At 32.0% G+C, this 20,283-nt stretch overlaps 1 protein-coding gene across 1 annotated transcript; it reads left to right on the forward strand.

Moving 5' to 3' along the window:
* Positions 1 to 10,182: 10,182 nt before the first annotated feature.
* Positions 10,183 to 18,800, forward strand: LOC113732838 (probable linoleate 9S-lipoxygenase 5). The gene is made up of 9 exons (XM_027258826.2): positions 10,183 to 10,531; positions 15,274 to 15,563; positions 15,902 to 16,145; positions 16,270 to 16,596; positions 16,732 to 16,817; positions 16,923 to 17,030; positions 17,152 to 17,456; positions 17,554 to 17,817; positions 17,936 to 18,800. The coding sequence occupies exons 1-9, from the start codon at positions 10,330 to 10,332 to the stop codon at positions 18,687 to 18,689; spliced, it is 2,580 nt and encodes an 859-aa protein (XP_027114627.1). The 5' UTR covers positions 10,183 to 10,329; the 3' UTR covers positions 18,690 to 18,800.
* Positions 18,801 to 20,283: the final 1,483 nt, after the last annotated feature.

A 20,283-nucleotide genomic window follows, 5' to 3' on the forward strand; every position in this document is an offset into this window, starting at 1 on the left:
GGAGTATCGCCCCATTTTTTAATAGGGAAAAATCCCTCCCGGCCCGCATGCCATCCCTATACCATACTTCTTCTAATGAAGTTTGGACCTCATTCGATACGATTTCATATATTTTAATACAATCCTATATGACTATGCAAATTTTCCTCTTTGAGAATAAAAAGTTTTACCAAATTTAAAAAGTTTATCAATCAACCAGACGTAAGAGTCTTTTCCTTCTTATAATATGAAAAAGGCAAATAATATTTGCACTCCAAATATAGCTCTACGCACTCTGCATTTCTTTTTACTTAATAAAATGACACAACAACCTATTGAAAATTCTCAGAGACAAAGCTGTCCTTTCATGTTTATATCAATAATTTTTATCTCTTCAATTCACTTACTTTTTTCCTGCTATTAAATTAGTTTTAAGTTATTGTACAACTAAAAATAAAGAAAATTCCTCTTACCGACGATTTTAAAAATATCGTATTGATATGAGTTGTTTAATAGTTCTTGAATAAAGTACTAAATTTTGTAGCTTGGCATTGTTTATCACTTTTGAGTTTGTTTATTATTTTTTAGGTGGATTTTTACAACTTTAAACAATGTTAAAGTTTTTTTAAATTAAAATGATTAAGATTTTCTAGTCAACGGTGTAGATGTTTCCATAACAGTAATGCAAGATGATCATTAAACAGTTTATTTCATTTTTAACAATAATAAGTAAGGGTAGTTTTGGCATTTAACTGTTAAAGAATCTAGATTATGTGTGTCTATGCCATTTTTAGCAATTATAATAAGGGTAGAGTGTTTGGAACTTTTTTTGGAATACCAATATCATTTAGCTAAGAAAAATCACATTTAAATAATTATCATCAAAATCACTTTTTTTGGAAATGTGATATTTTTGGAAATGTTAAACGAGTTGAATCGAACCGAGTATCTCATGTTTGAACTCTGTTCGTTAAGTGATTCGAACAACATTTAATTTTCGAACTCTAAACCTATGTTCGTGTTCGGCTCGTTAAACAAAGTTCATGTTCGAATTCGAGTTTGTGTTCGAATCGTTTAACATAAACGAGCCGTTTGCGAACATGCTCGAAATACTCGAATCCAAATTATTTTAAGCCTTCAATATGCCATACAAATTATTAATCATTCTAAAAAACAATTAAGCACTAAGTGACTAAATTCTATTATTCATTAACTATATAACTAACATTAATATAAAAATAACAAATAAAACCCTCCAAATATAAAAGTCTAGCTACAAAATTAACCCTAAAATTTGTCAAATGATAATTATGTCCATGTTTGCGAACGTTCGTTAAAACTTGCGAACATGCTCGTGTTCGCTCGATTATTAATCGAACAAAAAAATTCTTTCGAACTCGGTTCGTTTAAGGATTCGAATGAGTCTTTCACGAACGTGTCAAAACGAACCGTGCTACCGAACAGTTTGGTTCGTTTAACAGCTCTAAACGCAAGGAAGGGTAATAATTGTTAGTATATGCATATACATAGTAGATTATGTGAATGTTGGGTGTGTTAATGGTACCCGCAGGACACCTGTTAGAAAAACCCCCTTTTTTAGTTCTATTCTTTCTTCCAATCTTATATCATGAATGGTAACGTGACTAATGACTTGTGAAAGCGAACTAATTATTTTATTCAGTCGGGTTAGTCTTCATAACTTAAAGTCGAAGGTTTTGAATTGGTAATACCTCATCTTTGAGAAGGGTTTATTTAACACTAGTTTTAGACATAAACGCATAGATTAGTAAAGTGTTTAAATGAATAGAGATGATAATTATTAATAAATACTGTTCCATCCTCAAGTTGACTTGATTTTTCAATTCCAAAATAAGAAAAACAAAAAGAAAGAATGCTCATAGTCATAGGCAATCTCGTGAATACATGGACAATTGAAGACATTAACATACCAGGCAAGATCAGGCCTGGCACGAATTATTAACATTGAAGATAGGACTGCTTAATATGTTGACATTCATCATAGATGTCATATTTGCAGCAAGATGATCCTTTTGTTTTGTTTTTGTTTTTATGGCTTTTACGCCCAAAATCAACGAAGAAATTTCACCCAAAATTTCTGTCAATCAGATGTTTATTTACCGAACACAAAGTATATATTCAGCCAATTGAATGAGAAAAAGTTGATATCTAAAAGAGCAAAAGAAGATAAAAGGACCTTTGCATTGGAAAATAAACAGGTAAAATGTTCAGTTCTCTATAAAAGGCTTTGCTAGACAAAAAAAAAAAAAAAAGAAGAAGAAGAAGAAGAAGTAGAAGAAACCAAATCTTGAAGATTGAGAATCTTTGCAACACCAACCAAGAATAGTTTATGAATTCGCATTTATTGAAATCTTGGTTTGCTCGATCAGTTTGGCAGGTTAGAACTTAGAAGTTTAGGTCATAAATTTTCGAATTTGTTTAGTGTGGATTTTTGACCAGGATGATAAGTTTGGGATATAAAAATTCACACTAATTTGCTTTTATTAAAAAATTCGTGCTTATTTTCTTTTTTTACACGTTTAAACTCGTCTCGAATTAGATTGCATGTCGAAAGGAGTCTGTCTCATGGTATTATTTTAGTCCAGCTATTGCACATCAATTGAGGTTATGTCAATATCATGATCACTGATTAGGCATCATTCATGTCGGCCAAAAGGACTGTGAAATCATGAATACTTTTAGCACCAAAAAGTTTAGTCTTGAATTTCCCAGATATCATTCTCTATTTGGTTTACTTATTTATGAAAGATATTTCAACCAAAAAATTTTTACACGTTTAATATCACTTTTATTCCAGGCAAATACTTTTAAGTTGATTTATTTGTTTCCCAAAACATCTGTCATATGGAGGTCACGGGGAAGGGGGAGTGGAGCGGTGTGGGGTGAGGGAGAGGCGGTGACGGGGAAAGGGAGGAGAGGAGTAGAGAGGAGGGAAGCGAGGAGGAGGGGAGAGGGGAAAGAGGGAGAAAGAAATAGGGAAAGGGCAAAAAAAAAAAGAGGGGAGGGTGAGGTGGTGGTAGTGGGGAATAGAGTCGTTAAAATAGATTACCCAAATAGCTTTGAACGTGTTATAATTGGGTAATGGATATAATTGAATTAATTCAATTATACCCATCTAAATAGATGAGTATAAATGGATACTCATCTATACTCATTTAATAAATAGATATGAGAATACTCAATTATCTATTTATGAGTCACTTAAAATTTTACGTATTTTTTTTCTATTTTTTGTTTGTTGTTTGACAAGAAATTATGGTATTTTATTGTTATTAAATTGGTAAAAAAATTCAAATTTATTTGTTTAATACTCACTAAAAGTTGAATTTAAATATATAATTTTTTAAAATGGGTGTACATAGGTGAATCGACTCAACCCACTACCCACTAATTAAATGAGTTTAATTGAATGCTGGTTTAGACCCATTCAAAATTAATGGGCATTTCATATACATGTTTTTTTTTTTTTTGGTGTAAGCAAGAGGGCTCAAACCCGAGACCTCTCACTTACACTCCCTCCCCCCGTACCATCCAACCCAACCCTCCCCCGTTTTTTATTTCATATACATGTCAGATCTTTTAGATATACAACTAGATCTATGTGTTTTTTAGTTTTTAGTTTTGGCCTTTTTATTGAAATTTGAGGTTTTATATATCTAGGATTTAGTTTCTGAAATCTACAATTTCTCCATTATTGTCAGATTTCAATTTCTCTTTGGAATTGAACCATTTTTACGTTACACCGTAATATTGCCGTCACGATCCAATTACTTCATGATCCTAATTAAATTTCAAACATACATTAACATAAATTTATTAATTTATTTGTGGCAGGTGTATTGATCACATGTATTGACAATAATTTTCAATTTGATTAGTTCAGAAACTACTACAATTTCACTAAAAAGTTAAAGATTTTATGTGACATGAAAACTCAAATTCCTTCAACAAATCCAAATATGGATGTATACTTCTAGACCCGTCAATTTCTGGTTAGTTGAATCATCCAAAACCGACCTAGCAAAAAGTTTTCTTTCAAGCCAAGCTACCATATCTTCTCATTCGGGCTGTGTTGAGAAAAGATACAAGTGCCAAACTTAAAAGAAAATTATCATGTTAAAATGAGAGATCAACAAGTACACATGTAGATCTCAAGGCCAAGAATAATAATACTGGTATTAATCAGCATGAGAGCTGGAAAACCTTGAATTGTAAGTTTACTGTAACAAGTTGTTCACGTTCTTGAGATGGCTCAGATTTCGTGAAGCAAAATATTAAATAGCATTGAATACCTGCAGCACTTTGTCCCCCCCCAAAAAAAAAAAAAAAAAAACTGTATATAGCACTACAAGTTGAATTTTCATGGAAATTTAGGGTTAATTCCACTTTGTCCTCCCAAACTTTGGACGATTACCCACTTAAGTCCCTAAACTTCAAAATGAGACACTTAAGTCCCTAAACTTATAAATACCTCTCACTTAAGGAAAATTGTTAACAAATCCTGAATGCCGTTTGGTGGTCGAAGTGTCCCATTTTATAAGGGTTTAGGGATTTAAGTGTCCCATTTTGAAGTTTAGGGACTTAAGTGGATAATCGTCCAAAGTTTGGAGGGACAAAGTGGAATTAACCCATTGTACCATTTTCAAGATAATCCTAAGCATCCAATCCCTGTCTTCAAGATATCCGGTCACTTATCAAACGAGTAAAACAAGAAAACTAGTTTATAAAATATTTTTAAAAAATTCCATTTAGATTTATCTCACAGCTGTTAAATTCCAAATTAAACAATTGTTAACAATCCTATCTCTCTCCACAAGATGATTCAAAGGTGAGGGGAGGGATGATGGATTTTTGACCCCAGCCACTGATAATTGTAGTAGCCCCAAATGGATGAAATATTTTGGAGGCGAATGACACATCACGAATGGGCAACTTCCAGTAGAAAAAGTACAGTATCTCACTTATAATTATACAAATCAAACATCTCACACTCTAGTTACTCTTCGTATTTGAACATAATATACGAAATTCTAATCCTTTATCATACTCACCATTCTTATCCTAGATCCTGTACATTCTCAATTTTTCGCTTTTGAATACTCATTTCTCACTCTCATCGGCTTTTGATAATACAGAAATCTTTAATTTTTGGTATTTAAGAGTTTGCCTTATTATATATATATATATGAGATTAATCTTTTATATACTAACAGTGCATACATTTTCACCATTATAATGTTTCAAGTGAATTATCAATAACTTTTATCTCTTCAATTCCCTTACTTTTTCCTACTATTAAATTAGTTTTAAATTATTGTACAGCTAAAAATAAAAAAAAATTTCCTAATACCGATGATTTTAGAAATATCGTGTTGATATGAGTTGTTTAATAGTTCTTGAATAAAGTACTAAATTTTGTAGTTTGGAATTGTTTATCACTTTTGAGTTTGTTTATTATTTTTTAGGTGGATTTTTACAACTTTAAACAATGTTAAATTTTTTTTTTTTAAATTCAAACGACTAAAATTTTCTAATCAACAGTGTGGAGGCTTCCATAATAGTAATGCAAGATGGTCATTAAACAGTTTATTTCATTTTTAACAATTATAAGTAAGGGTAATTTTGGCATTTTACTTGTTAAAGAATCTAGATTATGTGTGTTTATGTCATTTTGAGCAATATTAAGTAAGGGTAGAGTGTTTGTAACTTTTTTTTTTTGGAGTATCAATATCATTTGCCTAAGAAAAATTACATGTAAATTATTATCATCAAAAGTAACATATCAATTATGACGTACGTTATTAGTACTAATAAAAGTTAAAAGCGTAAGGATGGATTATCATCATTTTTCTTGAAAAAAATAAGCTATTTATGAAATGTCGGCAAATAGATATTCCATTCTAATTTGTACCACAAACAATAAGATGATGAATTAAGTATTCTTAATTTTACATTTTTCCAAAAGATAACCTGTTAATCTAACTAGGGTAATCAATTCATCCCCTCTAGACTCGGATGCATTCTATTATTAAGCAATAATAGACCCAACATATCTTCACGTTCAGGGCTGAGAAAAGATACAAATGCCAAACTTAGAAAGGAAATTATTTTGTTAAAATGAGATCCACACGTGAGGTCAGAAATAGACATTATAGCATTACCCTAAGTTTATTTATTTGCAAGTCAAAACCTGAAAATTTACGCAAAAATCTTTTGCTTAAAACTGGTATTGATAAGCTTGAGAGCTGGAAAATCTTGAATTGTAAGCTTACTGTACCAAGTTCTTCGTGAATTCTTAATTCTTGAGCTGGCTCAGATTTTTTATTTTTTTTTTGTTGTAGCGGCACATGTCTAGCCTACTCCTACTCCTAGGGGGAGGGGTGAGGGAGGTCAAGAATAGACACTATAGCATTACCCAAAGTTTATTTATTTGCAAGTCAAAACCTGAAAATTTACGCAAAAATCTTTTGCTTAAAACTGGTATTGATAAGCTTGAGAGCTGGAAAATCTTGAATTGTAAGCTTACTGTAACAAGTTTTTCCTGAATTATTAATTCTTGAGCTGGTTCAGATTTTTTTTTTTGTCGTAACGGCACATGTCTAACCTACTCCTATTCCTACGGGGGCGCGGGGCGAGGGGCGAGGGGGAGGGGGATCTCATTTTAACAAAATAATTTCCTTTCTAAGTTTGGCATTTGTATCTTTTCTCAGCCCTGAACGTGAAGATATGTTGGGTCTATTAATGCTTAACAAGTTCAAAACATATCAAAACAGATCTAGAGGGGATGAATTCAAAACAGATCGCATCCGAGTCTAGAGGGGATGAATTCAAAACAGATCGCATCCGAGTATTGAGGGGATGAATTGACTACCTAGTTAGATAGCCTACTCCTACTCCTAGGGGAGGGGTGAATCTACTCTATGGGGAAGCCCAACTGAGCCAGGGGAACCTGACGGGGACTGAACTACCATCAGCACTTCACACCCGTATGGATTCAGGACAAACCTCATATTGAGGCACATTGATGGGAGGTCAAGGGTTCAGATTAATGTGGTGACCAACTCCTCTAGAGAGAGTTGGTTAGCTGGCTCATATTTAGTGAAGCAGAATATGAATTGCATTGAATACCTGCAGCACTTTGTCCCAAAAGAAAGTGTAACATAGCATGAAAGTGCAACTTCTAGTAGAAAAAAGTGTACTATCTCATTATACAAATCAAACATCTCACACTCTAGTTACACTTCGTGTTTGATAATACAGAAATCTTTAATTTTTGGTACTTAAGAGTTTGCCTTATTATATATAGAACTAGTTTTGTACCCGTTCAATGAAAGGGAATCTTTGAAAAATAACAAACTATTTAGTCAATTTTATAAAAAATGTCGATATGAAATACAAATTTAATGTATATTTTATTATAACCTTTCTTAAGTATATTACTATATACGCATTGTAATATAAAGTATTCTAATAATATAAATTTGAACATCTAATTCAGTAAATAATAATTCAAAATTGGAAAAAATAACATTCGACAATACCATAACATTCAAAAGCTTGAAAATAAATAAAAAGTTCAGTAAATAGTATCAAATAATATTCTACTCTTCAGAAACTTGTTTTTGTTTTTCTTCTGTTTGAATATTCTCCTCGATTTGTCCGTGCAAATCAGCATTTATTAATTTTCCATTATCACTGTATGATAGTAAAGCAGGATAACTAAGTATAAAAAAATAAATGATTTATCGCATTCAAAGTTGTGTATAACAATACGTAAAGATTATAATTTAAGAAAGTAAAATAGTATATTAAATCTACCTTCTCATGCAAATCTTTTTATGAAGATTCCCTTCCTCTGTGATTTTTGTTGAACCCTTTGATGAATGATTCATATGAAGTGTATTGAAATGTTATTGATTAGAATCATCTGTTATACTAATTGGGATCTGGGAAGAAGATGCTCCAGGTTGGTATTAATTGTTGGTCCTACTAATCTGATAATGATTTATCAAAATTAAAGGCAAAAATATTATGTGAGATATAATATGTGAAATATAAGAGAAATTTATTACTAATTCAAGATATATTACTAATCCTATGTGTTCATAAAAAAAACAAAAAAAACAAAAGGAGTGGAAAAAAAATGAAGATCAACATGCCTTTTTTTTAAAAAAATATTTATTGAAAGAAGATGTACTTGATAATCAAGAGGAGTGGAAACCCAAAATCGATGCTTTAATGTGCCAACCACTTGCACTGAAAATACCTAACCATGAATTTGATGCTTGAAATCAATATATTAGAGGCTATATATAGTGTAGGCATAAGAAATAAGAATTGATAAGAATATAAAGAGATATTGATAAGAACATTAAAAGTATGTTTATCTTGATTTAAGTTGTTTATAGTACGTAACTTTGGGTAGGAAATAAGAATCCTATAATATTAAGAATTTTTATAGGAAATAAAAGTCCGTTCTCAAGACAGATTTTACCTACCTTGAAAGACCACCTCAACTATATCGAGTCCTTTAAGTGCATGGACTCCTATGGTGTGGGTCCACACACTAAATACTCCCCACCATCTGGGTAGAGATGTATTGTGAATCCTATAACCTAGCAATGAGTATAACCGGCATGTTTTGATTAACCATGAACGGGTTTATAGGAATTTACAAACCCGTGCTCAAATAGGAATTTATATTTAATCGTACGGGTCAAATACATATAGTTAATTGGATTCAATTAACTTTTTCTTTTCCATAAATTTCGTACTATGCACTATGTCTTGATAACGCACTTAATAATAAAATTTATTAAGAATCCTATTTCCAACATCAGATATTGACTTCTGTTATTAATGGTTCCTTTTGAAATTAGTTACTTTTCTACTTCTTGTAGTGATAACAATTTTTATTTACTTCGGTTCCCTATGCAGTACACAAATTATTGGCATGAATTTGGAGATATATCTAATAGAGATATTTATGTCTCTTTTATTTATATCGCATTACTTTCCAGTTCTTTTTTGGGTAGGAAGTAAGAATCATATAATATAAAGAATTCTTATAGGAAATAAGAATTGATATATATCTAAACAAAAAAGGAGCAAGTCATGTAAGAAACTACTTGCCGTCTCGTTAAGCCACGTAGGAAAGAGAAAACATGAAGGGATAAGAATGACAATATGACTTTATTATATATATATATATATATATATATATATATATATATATATATATATATATATATATACATATGATTAGTTTTCTATATATTGACAGTACGTACACTTTCCTATTAGATATATGACATATCATCTGAATTTGAATTTGAAATTCAAATTTTGCATATTTCATACATTCAACTGTGATAGTATATACATTGTCAGTATATATAAGATTCATTCTTATATATATTGTTATGATGTTTCAAGTGAAATTATAAAATTTCAATATTGCCCTTTCTAGTATTCATTTCTCACCTTCCTTAGCTTTTGATACTACGGAAAGAATTACTTTTCAATCACTTGAAAATTTGCCTGGTTATGTATTGTGATAACATTGCAAGTGAAATTATACATGACGAACAAGAAAAAAAAAATATAAAGTCAAGGATGCAATCGAATCGAGTCAAGCTTGAATTGTGCATTAAAAAACTTGAATTTGAGCTCGAGTTCCATTTTATTTTGTCTGACTTGAACTCAAGTTTGAACTCATGCAAATCGACCCTAATCGAGCTTAACTAGAGTTCAATCAACTTTAATTGTGTCTAATAGAATTTAAGAAATGTAAATTTATGTTTTGTATAATTTTAAATAAGGAACAATATAGGCATTCATATTAATAAATAAATAAATATATATTTTAAAATTATTTGTGAAGTTCGATTGAGTTGGATTAATCTCGACGATTTTTTGAACTTCATATATTAGACTTGAGATTGAGCTCGTCAAGCAACTTGAGTTCGAACTCGATGAACACAAGTTCGAGATCGAGTTTTGACTGAACGAGTTTACAAGCTACTCGATTGAGTTCAACTCGTGCAAGTTTGCACGCAAAGTGTAATAAAATTAGACACAATTAAGAGAATCCGGATACAGTTTCTATCCTGTAGAAGTTTTCAGGTCACAAACTTAATAATTACGCGGCCACTCCTAGCCAACAAGTTGAACCAAGCTATTAAATTTCTGCCCGTGTGATTCAAGACAAGTAGACAACTGCTCTATTTAAACAGTTCTTTTCCAGAGAAATCCATCACCTATCCTTTCTCTTTGTTTACTACCAATTTCTGTTTTTCTTGAAAGAACGAGATGCTGGACAAGTTTGTGGACGCCATCACAGGCAAACATGATCATGAGACGAAGAAGAAGATCAAAGGAACAGTGGTGTTGATGAAGAAGAACGTGCTGGACTTCAATGACTTCACTGCTTCAGTTGTTGATCGGCTTGATGAGTTTCTTGGTAAAAAGGTCTCTTTGCAGCTTATCAGTTCTGTCAAGGCTGATCATTCAGGTATACATTTACCTTCTTTTTCCTTCTGCTCTCTCCATATATAGATAATTTCTTTCCTGTCATCAAATTATAGTTCATCCCGGCCTGTGATAATTTAACTCCTAGTATGGAGCGTGGATGTTGCAGTTAGTCAAACTCAAACCCCAGGAATTAGCACTTCGGGAAACGATATATTTAGCTCGATACTTTCGTCATTAAAAATTAAAATTTGATGTTTCTTGGTAATAGCACCCGAGATCATTTGCTTTTTTTTTTTTTTTTTCATCTACTAGTAGAAATGGTCATCCCCCCAATGCACAAGCTTTTGCTTTTGCCAGTGATTTTACGGACACTTCACATGGGAAGAAACCAACAAAATCTTGGGGAGGTTTTCTCTAGGTAAAGTGAAACTCATGAAATTGTGTGCCTTCAAAGTTTTACAACACGTGACTTGGAGTAGCCCAAGAGTCAGGATCTACGTTTTGCCTTCCTGTCTTCTTTCTCTTGGCCTGTTACACTTGCCTGTCTTACCAGTTACCACTGCCTCCTTCTACGGTTCCTTTCTTCTCCGAGCCCACCAGCCACAACCTATATTACTGACCATACGTCTGCAGAGACAAACTTCCCACCAACCTGGTCACCTCTGTTTGGATTCAAGAGTTTTTCAAAAACTAGTTGTTCAAATATTATAAAATTTTTTAAATGAGAATGGTTTATTTTTTAACATCTCACGATTCACTTCATCATTGATCTTTGCATGAAAAAATTAAATGGAATATTTTTTTTATCAGGTCATTAATTTTACTTGGGTCAGACTAAATTAGGAAATTCAATCATTCTAGCAAGAATGGGAATGATGCTAGAGAATTTTTTTTTATACAATTTAGTAATCCAGAAAAGATGTGGATACATACCCCACAAAAATTGCAATACCGACAGGTCTTAAGCATCCTGTACCATTCTTTTGGCACTTTTTCAATATTTCTTTATATGCGCCAAGTGTAACAACTATTCTGAAAGCTCCCTCCCTATTCAATGAGGTTTTCATGTACTGAATCTGTTTTCCAGAAAGAGACATACAACCACTAGTATATGGTACTAATTGGTTCCTATTTGCTGTGCCTTCAAAACTAGCCATTAAATCTATTTGCCCTTGTGTCGGCATAGAAGATAATAGTGCTAATGAATGACAATTTATTAGTGCTTTTACAACGAGATAACTGGCAGGTCCCCCATGCTGTAAATGATAACACACACACACACACACACACACACATATATATATAAAATAAAACAATATTCAGTTCTGATTTTGGAAGGTTACTGAGTTGGTTACTCTAACTTTTTATAAGTAGACTATCTATTTTTTTTACCATGTGGACATTTTTAATGTTTGTGTTTTTTACTTTTTGTCAATCAACTGGTGTATTTTCTTTTCTAATAATTAATCACGTTCTTTATTCCTAATATTGGTTTGATAATTTATTACTATTATTAAAATTTAGACAAAGTATGCAATGTTAATGCACACATAGATAGTTTTTTCTCTGCACCTTAATCTTTAGAAAATTCATATACAGACTACATACATACATTCATACACACACATATTAATTTGCTATTCACTTCTTATTCTGGTAAGTTGTTGAGTTAGCTGTATTTTGGTAAAATGTGTTTGCTTATGTTTCTTGGTAGATTTTATTCTTTATCTATATTTTATACCAATAAATTATAATCCTATTTTAGTCCCTTATTTATAGTAAATTTAAACATTCTATTAGTTACCTAATTTATACACATTTTTTATAATTTGGGCCTTATTTTATTTTTTTGTTAATACTTTTCCTATTTTAATTCTTTACAATCACATTCTCTATTCCTATTATTGGATTGATAATTTATTACCATTACTAAAATTTGGAAAAACTTTCATTTTTTCCTATTATTCTATACTTTCTTATTTATAGCAAATTTCAATTTATTAATTCCCAACTTTATATACTGTTACATTGATTATTTATTATCATTACTAAAATATGAACAAATTTTTATTTTTTATCATTCTATACTTCTTTATTCGTAGTAAATTTTAACCTATTAATTTCTTACTTTATATACATTTACATTGATTATATCTTTCTTGATTTTCTTCAATTACATTCCCTCTATCACTATTATTATACTTGATTATTTATTTGTAATTCTAAAGTTTTAATTATTTTCATTTTTTCGCTTTTGGTTGCTGCTTGAAAGAGCAATAATAGCTCTACACACCTTAATGAGAATGGTTTTTTTTTTTTTTTATCATCACTAACTAAAGGTCAAAATGAATCACGGTTCATCTCTTCATTGATCTTTGCATGCAACAATTAAACAGAATATTTTTATCAGGTCATTAAATTTTTTTGTCCAGTCTAAATTAAGAAATTCAATCATCCCAGAATGAGAGTGTGATGCCAGAGAATTTTTCGATACAATTTACTAATACAGAAAAGATGTGAATGTATACACTCAAAAAAGTGGCATTACCGACAGGTCTCTAGCATCCTGCACCATTCCTTTGGCACTTTTTCAGTTTTTCTTTGTATGGTCCAAATGTAACTACCATTCAGACCGCTCCATTCCTACTCAATGAGGCTTATTCATGTATATCTAGTTCCCAGAAAGAGAGTAGTGTATAAGAATTGGTACCACCAAGACTTAAGTCTAGGTGGGGTAGGAGGTCAAGGGTACAACATGCCACTTAATTGTGGCTGTCACTTTCAAATAGTTTTCTACAACGGTTTCGTCGGCTCTCCTTTCCTTTAGATTAGATTAAAATAGGTTATACAAATGTTATCGTTGCGACAAAAAAAAATATAAGAATTGGTATCTTCAAAACTGGCCATTTGATCTATTTGCCCTTAAGTCAGCAGAGAGTATATTACTAACGAATGAATATTTATTAGTGCTTTTATCCGACGAGACAATTGGCAGGTCCTCCATTTATGAGGTGCTATAATATTAAGAACTATTTAGATTGTTATCTTATGGAGTTTTTATAGAAAAATATATTTTAGTAATTTGATATAAGGATAATTTCAGAAACCTCTCTTGAGGTTTTGAACAATTTTATTTAGCTTCCTTGAGGTATTAAAAATTACACATACCTTCCTTATCAGTTAAAATGATAATATTACCCTTAAATGTTTTTATGAAATTCTGTTGTTTGGTATGCTTATACTTAGAATGGCTTTTAAAATTATTTTTTCATTCCTTTTCCTTCTTATTTATTTTTAAAATTTTTTGCCAAAAAAAACTGTAGAGTTACTTCTATTATCTCTAGTTTCTATTGTAACCAAATGTTGAACTAGTGATTTTTTTGATGAGTTAACTTACATGTAATCCAATGTTTTTGCTGAAATTTTTTTTCTAGTTTTGGTACTAAAATTAACAATAAATAAAAAAGAAATGGCCCAAAACTACTACTAAATTATGATAATCCCACTACTCAAAAAATTTATAAACTCTATATGAATTATTTTAACATTTTCTTTTCTATCTTATAAATCTAAATTCATAATAAAATACCATTAAAAGTATCCTATCATAGTGATAAAATTATTATTATAGTTGTTCATCAAATAATAGGTATGGACATGAAAATTTTGGCACCTTTTCCTTATAATTATACTAGATAATCTTATAATTGTATAGGAAAATAAATTATAACTCATTACACAAGGGTATTTTTGGGTATTCATTTGAAAATATGACCAAGTCAATATTATTTTAAGGTTTTGTTACTAAAACTATCAAATCAAGGGAGGTAGGTGTAATTTTTCAAAATTCAGGGGAGCTCAGTGAAATTGTTAAAAACCTCAGGGAGGTTTCTAAAATTATTCCTTTGATATATGTGAAATAAAAGAGTGATTTAAAAAATATGTTTACGAAAAACGTAATTTTTTTTTTTTTTGAGAAAAAATGTGTCTCATATGTTCACGAATAATTTACGTGATTAAGATATTATTGATTGACTGTGCTTGTCATTATTTTTTGAGGATCTCATGAAGTCCTGTTTTTATTAGATGCTGCTTCGTAGATTCAAAATTAGGATCATTTTCAAGATGTTAATCGAGGGAGAAAAAAAGGTTTAAAAAAAGCAGAAAAAGTCTTGGTCTTGATCAAATCGGGCCTGAGAATTTCTAGTATATAATTTTGAAGAACTCGTCCATAGCACAAAAATTTTATGCATGAAATAGATGGACCAAGAATTCAGATCTTTACAAAGTTTATTCTCAAAAATACTATTTATTTACCCCAAGATTTTTATAACATATCAATTTGCGCCCCGTTATTATGTTACAGTGCACTTTGTTGCTCCAAGGAAAAAAGAAGATACCTTCTGCAGGCTGTGTCCAATCCCTCAGAACTCAAGCAAACTGTAAAAGGAACACCAAAATCCTACTTGATTTTTGGTATTCATTGATCATAATTTGGTCTTAATGAACGTGACAATTGCTCCAGTTTACTGAAACGAGAGAAAATTGACTTGTTTCTTAAGATATGCATAATTGGAATTGAAGGTTATGATTTGGTTAGCAAACAAATTTGCTCTATTTGGAATATAGTATTATTCTCTACCTATGTTTTTCAATGAACATTTTTTATATTGTCAATGACTTTTTTTTTATCTCGCTTATATCACATGATAAAAAGTATCACATTAAATAATACCAAAAAAAAAAAAAATGAACCTTGGATGTTCTCATGTTTCTTTGCAGGGAATGCATTGAAAGGCAAGTTAGGGACTCCTGCATTCTTGGAGAAGTGGATCACTACACTCACCTCTTTAACGGCTGGCGAATCAGCCTTCAATGTCACATTTGACTGGGATGAAGAAGTTGGAGCTCCAGGAGCTTTTATCATAAAGAACCTTCACCATAATGAGTTTTACCTTAAAACAGTAACTCTAGAAGATGTTCCGGGACATGAGCGTATCAATTTTGTTTGCAACTCTTGGGTTTATCCAGCTGATAAATACAAAACAGACCGCATTTTCTTCTCTAATCAGGTATTAGGTGTTAACATGTTAAACACAGAATGGCAGAATACCTGATAGAAGAGATTTTTGGTCTCTGAGGTGGTGCAGTAAAAAGGATATTGGAAAAGAAAGATAGGCATTGTGGAATTAAATTCTTGGATGGGTAAAAGGGAAATAGCTTTGCATGGTCTTAAGTTAATAGATGTTCTCCCTTTCAGTGTTTTGATCTTGATCAGCTGGAGACATCATTTCTATGAGCTTGAGTTAGTTTTATCTCACTGATTCTTGACAACACGTTCATGAATGTTTTCCTGGATAAAATGGAGTCTTTTTGTTATACTGAGCACATAACTGTTATGCTTCTGCAGGCATATCTTCCACATAATACTCCAGAACCACTGAAGTTCTATAGGGAAGCAGAATTAGTAAACCTGAGAGGAGATGGAACTGGAGAGCGCAAGGAATGGGACAGGATATATGATTATGCTTATTACAATGATCTGGGAGATCCTGACAAGAATGATCCAAGCTATGTCCGTCCAGTCCTGGGAGGATCTGTTGAATATCCTTACCCTCGCAGGGGAAGAACAGGGAGACCACCCACTAAGACTGGTCAGTTTATCATAATTGTAACATAGTTCAAGCAATATTGCCAATAGAGTTTGATGACATATTCAGAATTCTCCAAAACGTTGAGCCCTGAACTCATTTTGATTTTTTCCATCTCCTGCATCAGATCCTAAATCTGAGAGCAGGTTGCCACTGCTTATGAGCCTAAATATTTATGTGCCAAGAGATGAGCGATTCGGACACTTGAAGATGTCAGACTTCCTTGCTTATGGATTAAAATCCATTTCTCAGTTACTTTCCTCTGAATTGGAGGCTCAATTTGACAGCACACCAAGCGAGTTTGACAGCTTTGAAGATATGCAGAAAATCTACGAAGGAGGAATCAAGCTACCTAAAAGCTTAACTGAAAACATCTCTCTCGAGATTCTCAAGCAAGTTCTGCCAACAGATGGTGAAGGACTTCTAAAATATCCATTGCCAAAGATTATTGAAGGTAATCCAGAAGTTCCAGTTTCCCATTGCTTTCTCTATCTTCCACTTTTGTTAGTCACTATATACGTAAAGATGTGGAAATACTTTCAAAAGATGCCACTTATGATGCCCAGGACTTCTAATGGTTTTGCTACAGGGGATAGATCTGCATGGAGGACAGATGAAGAATTTGCAAGAGAAATGCTTGCTGGATTGAATCCTGTGATAATCAGTGCCCTCAAGGTAGACTTCAAACCCTATTAGAAATTGCAAATATGGACTATGCACAGAGACATATAATTTCCTACATTTCACAGCATTTGCTGATATACTTTTTATTTTCTCCAGGAGTTCCCTCCAGTGAGCAAGCTAGATCCTAATGTCTATGGAAATCATACTAGTACAATAACCAGAGAACACATAGAGAATAAACTTGATGGATTGACAGTTGAAGAGGTATGAATAATAGCTCAATTTGGATCCCATTGACATGTTCGATCAAGATATTGGTTCTCATGAGAACAGATTTTACTCATCACTCAGTGATTCAAAATTCTGTAACATTTTCTCTCAACAGGCAATCAAAACAAATCTTCTTTTCATTCTGAACCACCATGACACAATTATGCCATATCTGAGGCGAATAAATGCTACACCTACGAAAACTTATGCTTCAAGGACATTGCTCTTTCTGCATGAAAATGGAACTTTAAAGCCAGTAGCAATTGAATTAAGCTTGCCACATCCAGATGGAGATCAATTTGGCGCTATTAGCGAAGTATATACACCTGCTGAACAAGGAGTTGAGAATGCCATTTGGCAACTGGCTAAAGCTTATGTTGCAGTAAATGACTCGGGCATTCATCAGCTCATCACACACTGGTATAAGACATTTTGTAAAAGCTTCTGTTATTATTGATGCAAAGTAATTTTCTAATCTGAAAATAGTTGATGTTCACATACTTCATTCTGGTTACAGGTTGCGCACACATGCAGTAATTGAGCCAATTGTGATTGCAACAAACAGGCAGCTAAGTGTGCTTCACCCTATTTATAAGCTTCTCCATCCTCACTTCCGCGACACGATGAACATAAATGCTATAGGTCGTCAGATTCTGACTAATGCAAAAGGAGTTATTGAAAGCACACTTTTCCCTTCAAGGTATGCGATGGAAATGTCATCCTTTCTTTACAGGGATTGGGTGTTTCCTGAGGAAGCACTTCCTGCTGATCTTGTTAAAAGGCAAGTTTCAAAATTTAACTTTTTCTTCTGTGATCTGATGAATGTCTGCATGATATAATTTGAGTGGAAATTTTGAAGTTACCAATGAATGTCTTACTTTTGTTTCCATTTCCCTCAGAAAAATGGCAGTCAAGGATTCAACTTCCCCTTTTGGCCTTCGCTTACTAATTGAGGATTATCCTTATGCTGTCGATGGCTTGAAGATTTGGTCAGCTATCAAAACATGGGTGACAGACTACTGCTCCTTTTACTACAAAAGTGATCAAATGATTCAAGAAGACATTGAACTCCAATCCTGCTGGAAAGAAGTAAGAGAAAAAGGGCATGCTGACAAGAAAGATGAACCATGGTGGCCACGAATGAAGACCATCACTGAACTAATTGACTCATGCACTATAATAATATGGTTGTCTTCTGCTCTTCATGCAGCAACCAATTTTGGTCAGTGGCCATATGCTGGTTATCAGCCAAATCGTCCTACCACAAGCCGCAGATTCATGCCTGAACCTGGTACTCCTGAGTATGAAGAGCTGAAGTCTAATCCTGACAAGGCTTTCTTGAAAACTATCACAGCCCAATTCCAGACTCTACTTGGTCTATCCACCATTGAGATTTTATCAAGGCACACTACTGATGAAGTTTATCTCGGACAAAGGGAGAATCCTCAATGGACAAAGGACACAGAACCACTTGAAGCTTTTAAAAAATTTGGACAAACTCTGTCTGAAATTGAGGATCAAATTCTACAGATGAATGGTGATCCAAAGTGGAGAAACAGGGTTGGACCAGTTAACATACCATACACCTTGCTTTTCCCTACGAGTGAAAGTGGAATAACTGGCAAAGGAATTCCAAATAGTATAGCAATATGATTCTCACCATATCCAATTTGATTCTTGTATACAAATACAATTGTCCAAAATAAGGATATTCTCTACATATTGATTTAGACATCCTATATTATTAGCAATGTCTTTGTCTAATGCATGATTGGTTCTTAGATTTGTGATTATAATCTGAATTTCAAACTTTATTCCATGTACCTGTAAAGAAAGAAAAGAAAATTAATTAAAAAGAAATTTGATGGGGGAAGACAAAAGACAAGATCATCAAATTGATGCCCACTATAAAATAGACTATTAGGTATTGGTGTGTCTTGGGGTCCGAGGGCTAGATGTGGAATTGAAACCCCATTCGGAACAACATAAAGGAGTTTTTGGAGTTCAAGCATTTATACTTAATATCGTGATTTAGATTAAAATATTGTTTAATAATTTTTTTAGTAATTTTTTTGAGCTTAATAATTTTCAAATTAAATTATACTTGATGAAAGAGTGGTAGTAAGCGTAAATATTTGACAAAAAGTGATTTTCACCCTAATATTTGTGACCTGCGTACAATATGCTCGTTGACTTGTGAGAAACCAATGCAAAGTGTTGTGACATTGTAGATTACCTTTTAGTACATAACTAGTGAGACGGCCTGCGCGTTGCGCAGGAGCGCTAATATTTTCCGTGTTAAGTTGCTTAATTTTTAACCGTTATATATTTCTTATAATGTAGAGAGTTATATAATTATTATAAGTCTGACTTGAATTATAAAATAATAGTGCGGTAAATTGGTTGGGTGAATATAGTGTTAATAGTTTGTGAAGTATGAAGGATATTTTGTACTATAGTGGTTAATAAAGTACTATAATTGAGACAATGCAGTTTGTGAAGTACATTTTGTGTGGTATGATTTGTATAAATTATGTAGTCTGGATGAGATAATTATAAAGATACCCGTCTATATTTATGTATATCTCTATTACTCACTAAATTCCATAAATATGGGCCTATTTCCTTCTTCTTTTTTTGCACAAATTAAAACATTTAATCAATATAATCATAACAATTATTTTTCTTTCATATTTTTGTAAAATGCCGCTCACTAATATTAGATCATTAATCCACATTAAGATCCATGTATTATACATTGTTTTTGAAATTTAAAGTACTTTAATTTTTTTTAATGTAAGAAACAATCTAATTAATCTTGCATGTTTGACTAAAAGAATAATAAAAAAATAGCATACAACATTGCTTTTCAATTTAAAGCAATTTTAAGCCATTATGAAAAATGAATATGCTAAAAATTTTATAATAATTATATATATACATTAAATATGGATATTTATTTAACAATATAAAAGTGAGAGTTGCCCTATAAACAGTGTTTTTTTGTCGAGCGGTTATCCTGCAATTGTTATTAGATATCCAAGCTATTAGTAAATAACAAACTAATTATTCTTTTTTATAGAATGAAAAGAATAAGAATAAAAACAAGGGCATTAAAAATTTGTAATAATTATATAGAGTAAATATGGATATATAGACTAATATATCTTTATAATTGTATGTTTTAAAAAGTAGTAGGATTAGAAACCATTTTAAGTCCAAACCCTTGACACCTTAACTGATTTTG

Source organism: Coffea arabica, chromosome 2e (genome assembly GCF_036785885.1).
Source record: "Coffea arabica cultivar ET-39 chromosome 2e, Coffea Arabica ET-39 HiFi, whole genome shotgun sequence".
In the NCBI taxonomy this organism is placed as follows: Eukaryota; Viridiplantae; Streptophyta; class Magnoliopsida; order Gentianales; family Rubiaceae; genus Coffea; species Coffea arabica.

Bases quoted from the DNA above. Each gene is read 5' to 3' on its own strand.
- LOC113732838 (XM_027258826.2), top strand. From the start codon at position 10,330: ATGCTGGACAAGTTTGTGGACGCCATCACAGGCAAACATGATCATGAG. The intron at 16,146-16,269 runs GTCAGTTTATCA...CTCCTGCATCAG, and splicing joins GAGACCACCCACTAAGACTG to ATCCTAAATCTGAGAGCAGG. The intron at 16,818-16,922 runs GTAGACTTCAAA...TATTTTCTCCAG, and splicing joins TGATAATCAGTGCCCTCAAG to GAGTTCCCTCCAGTGAGCAA.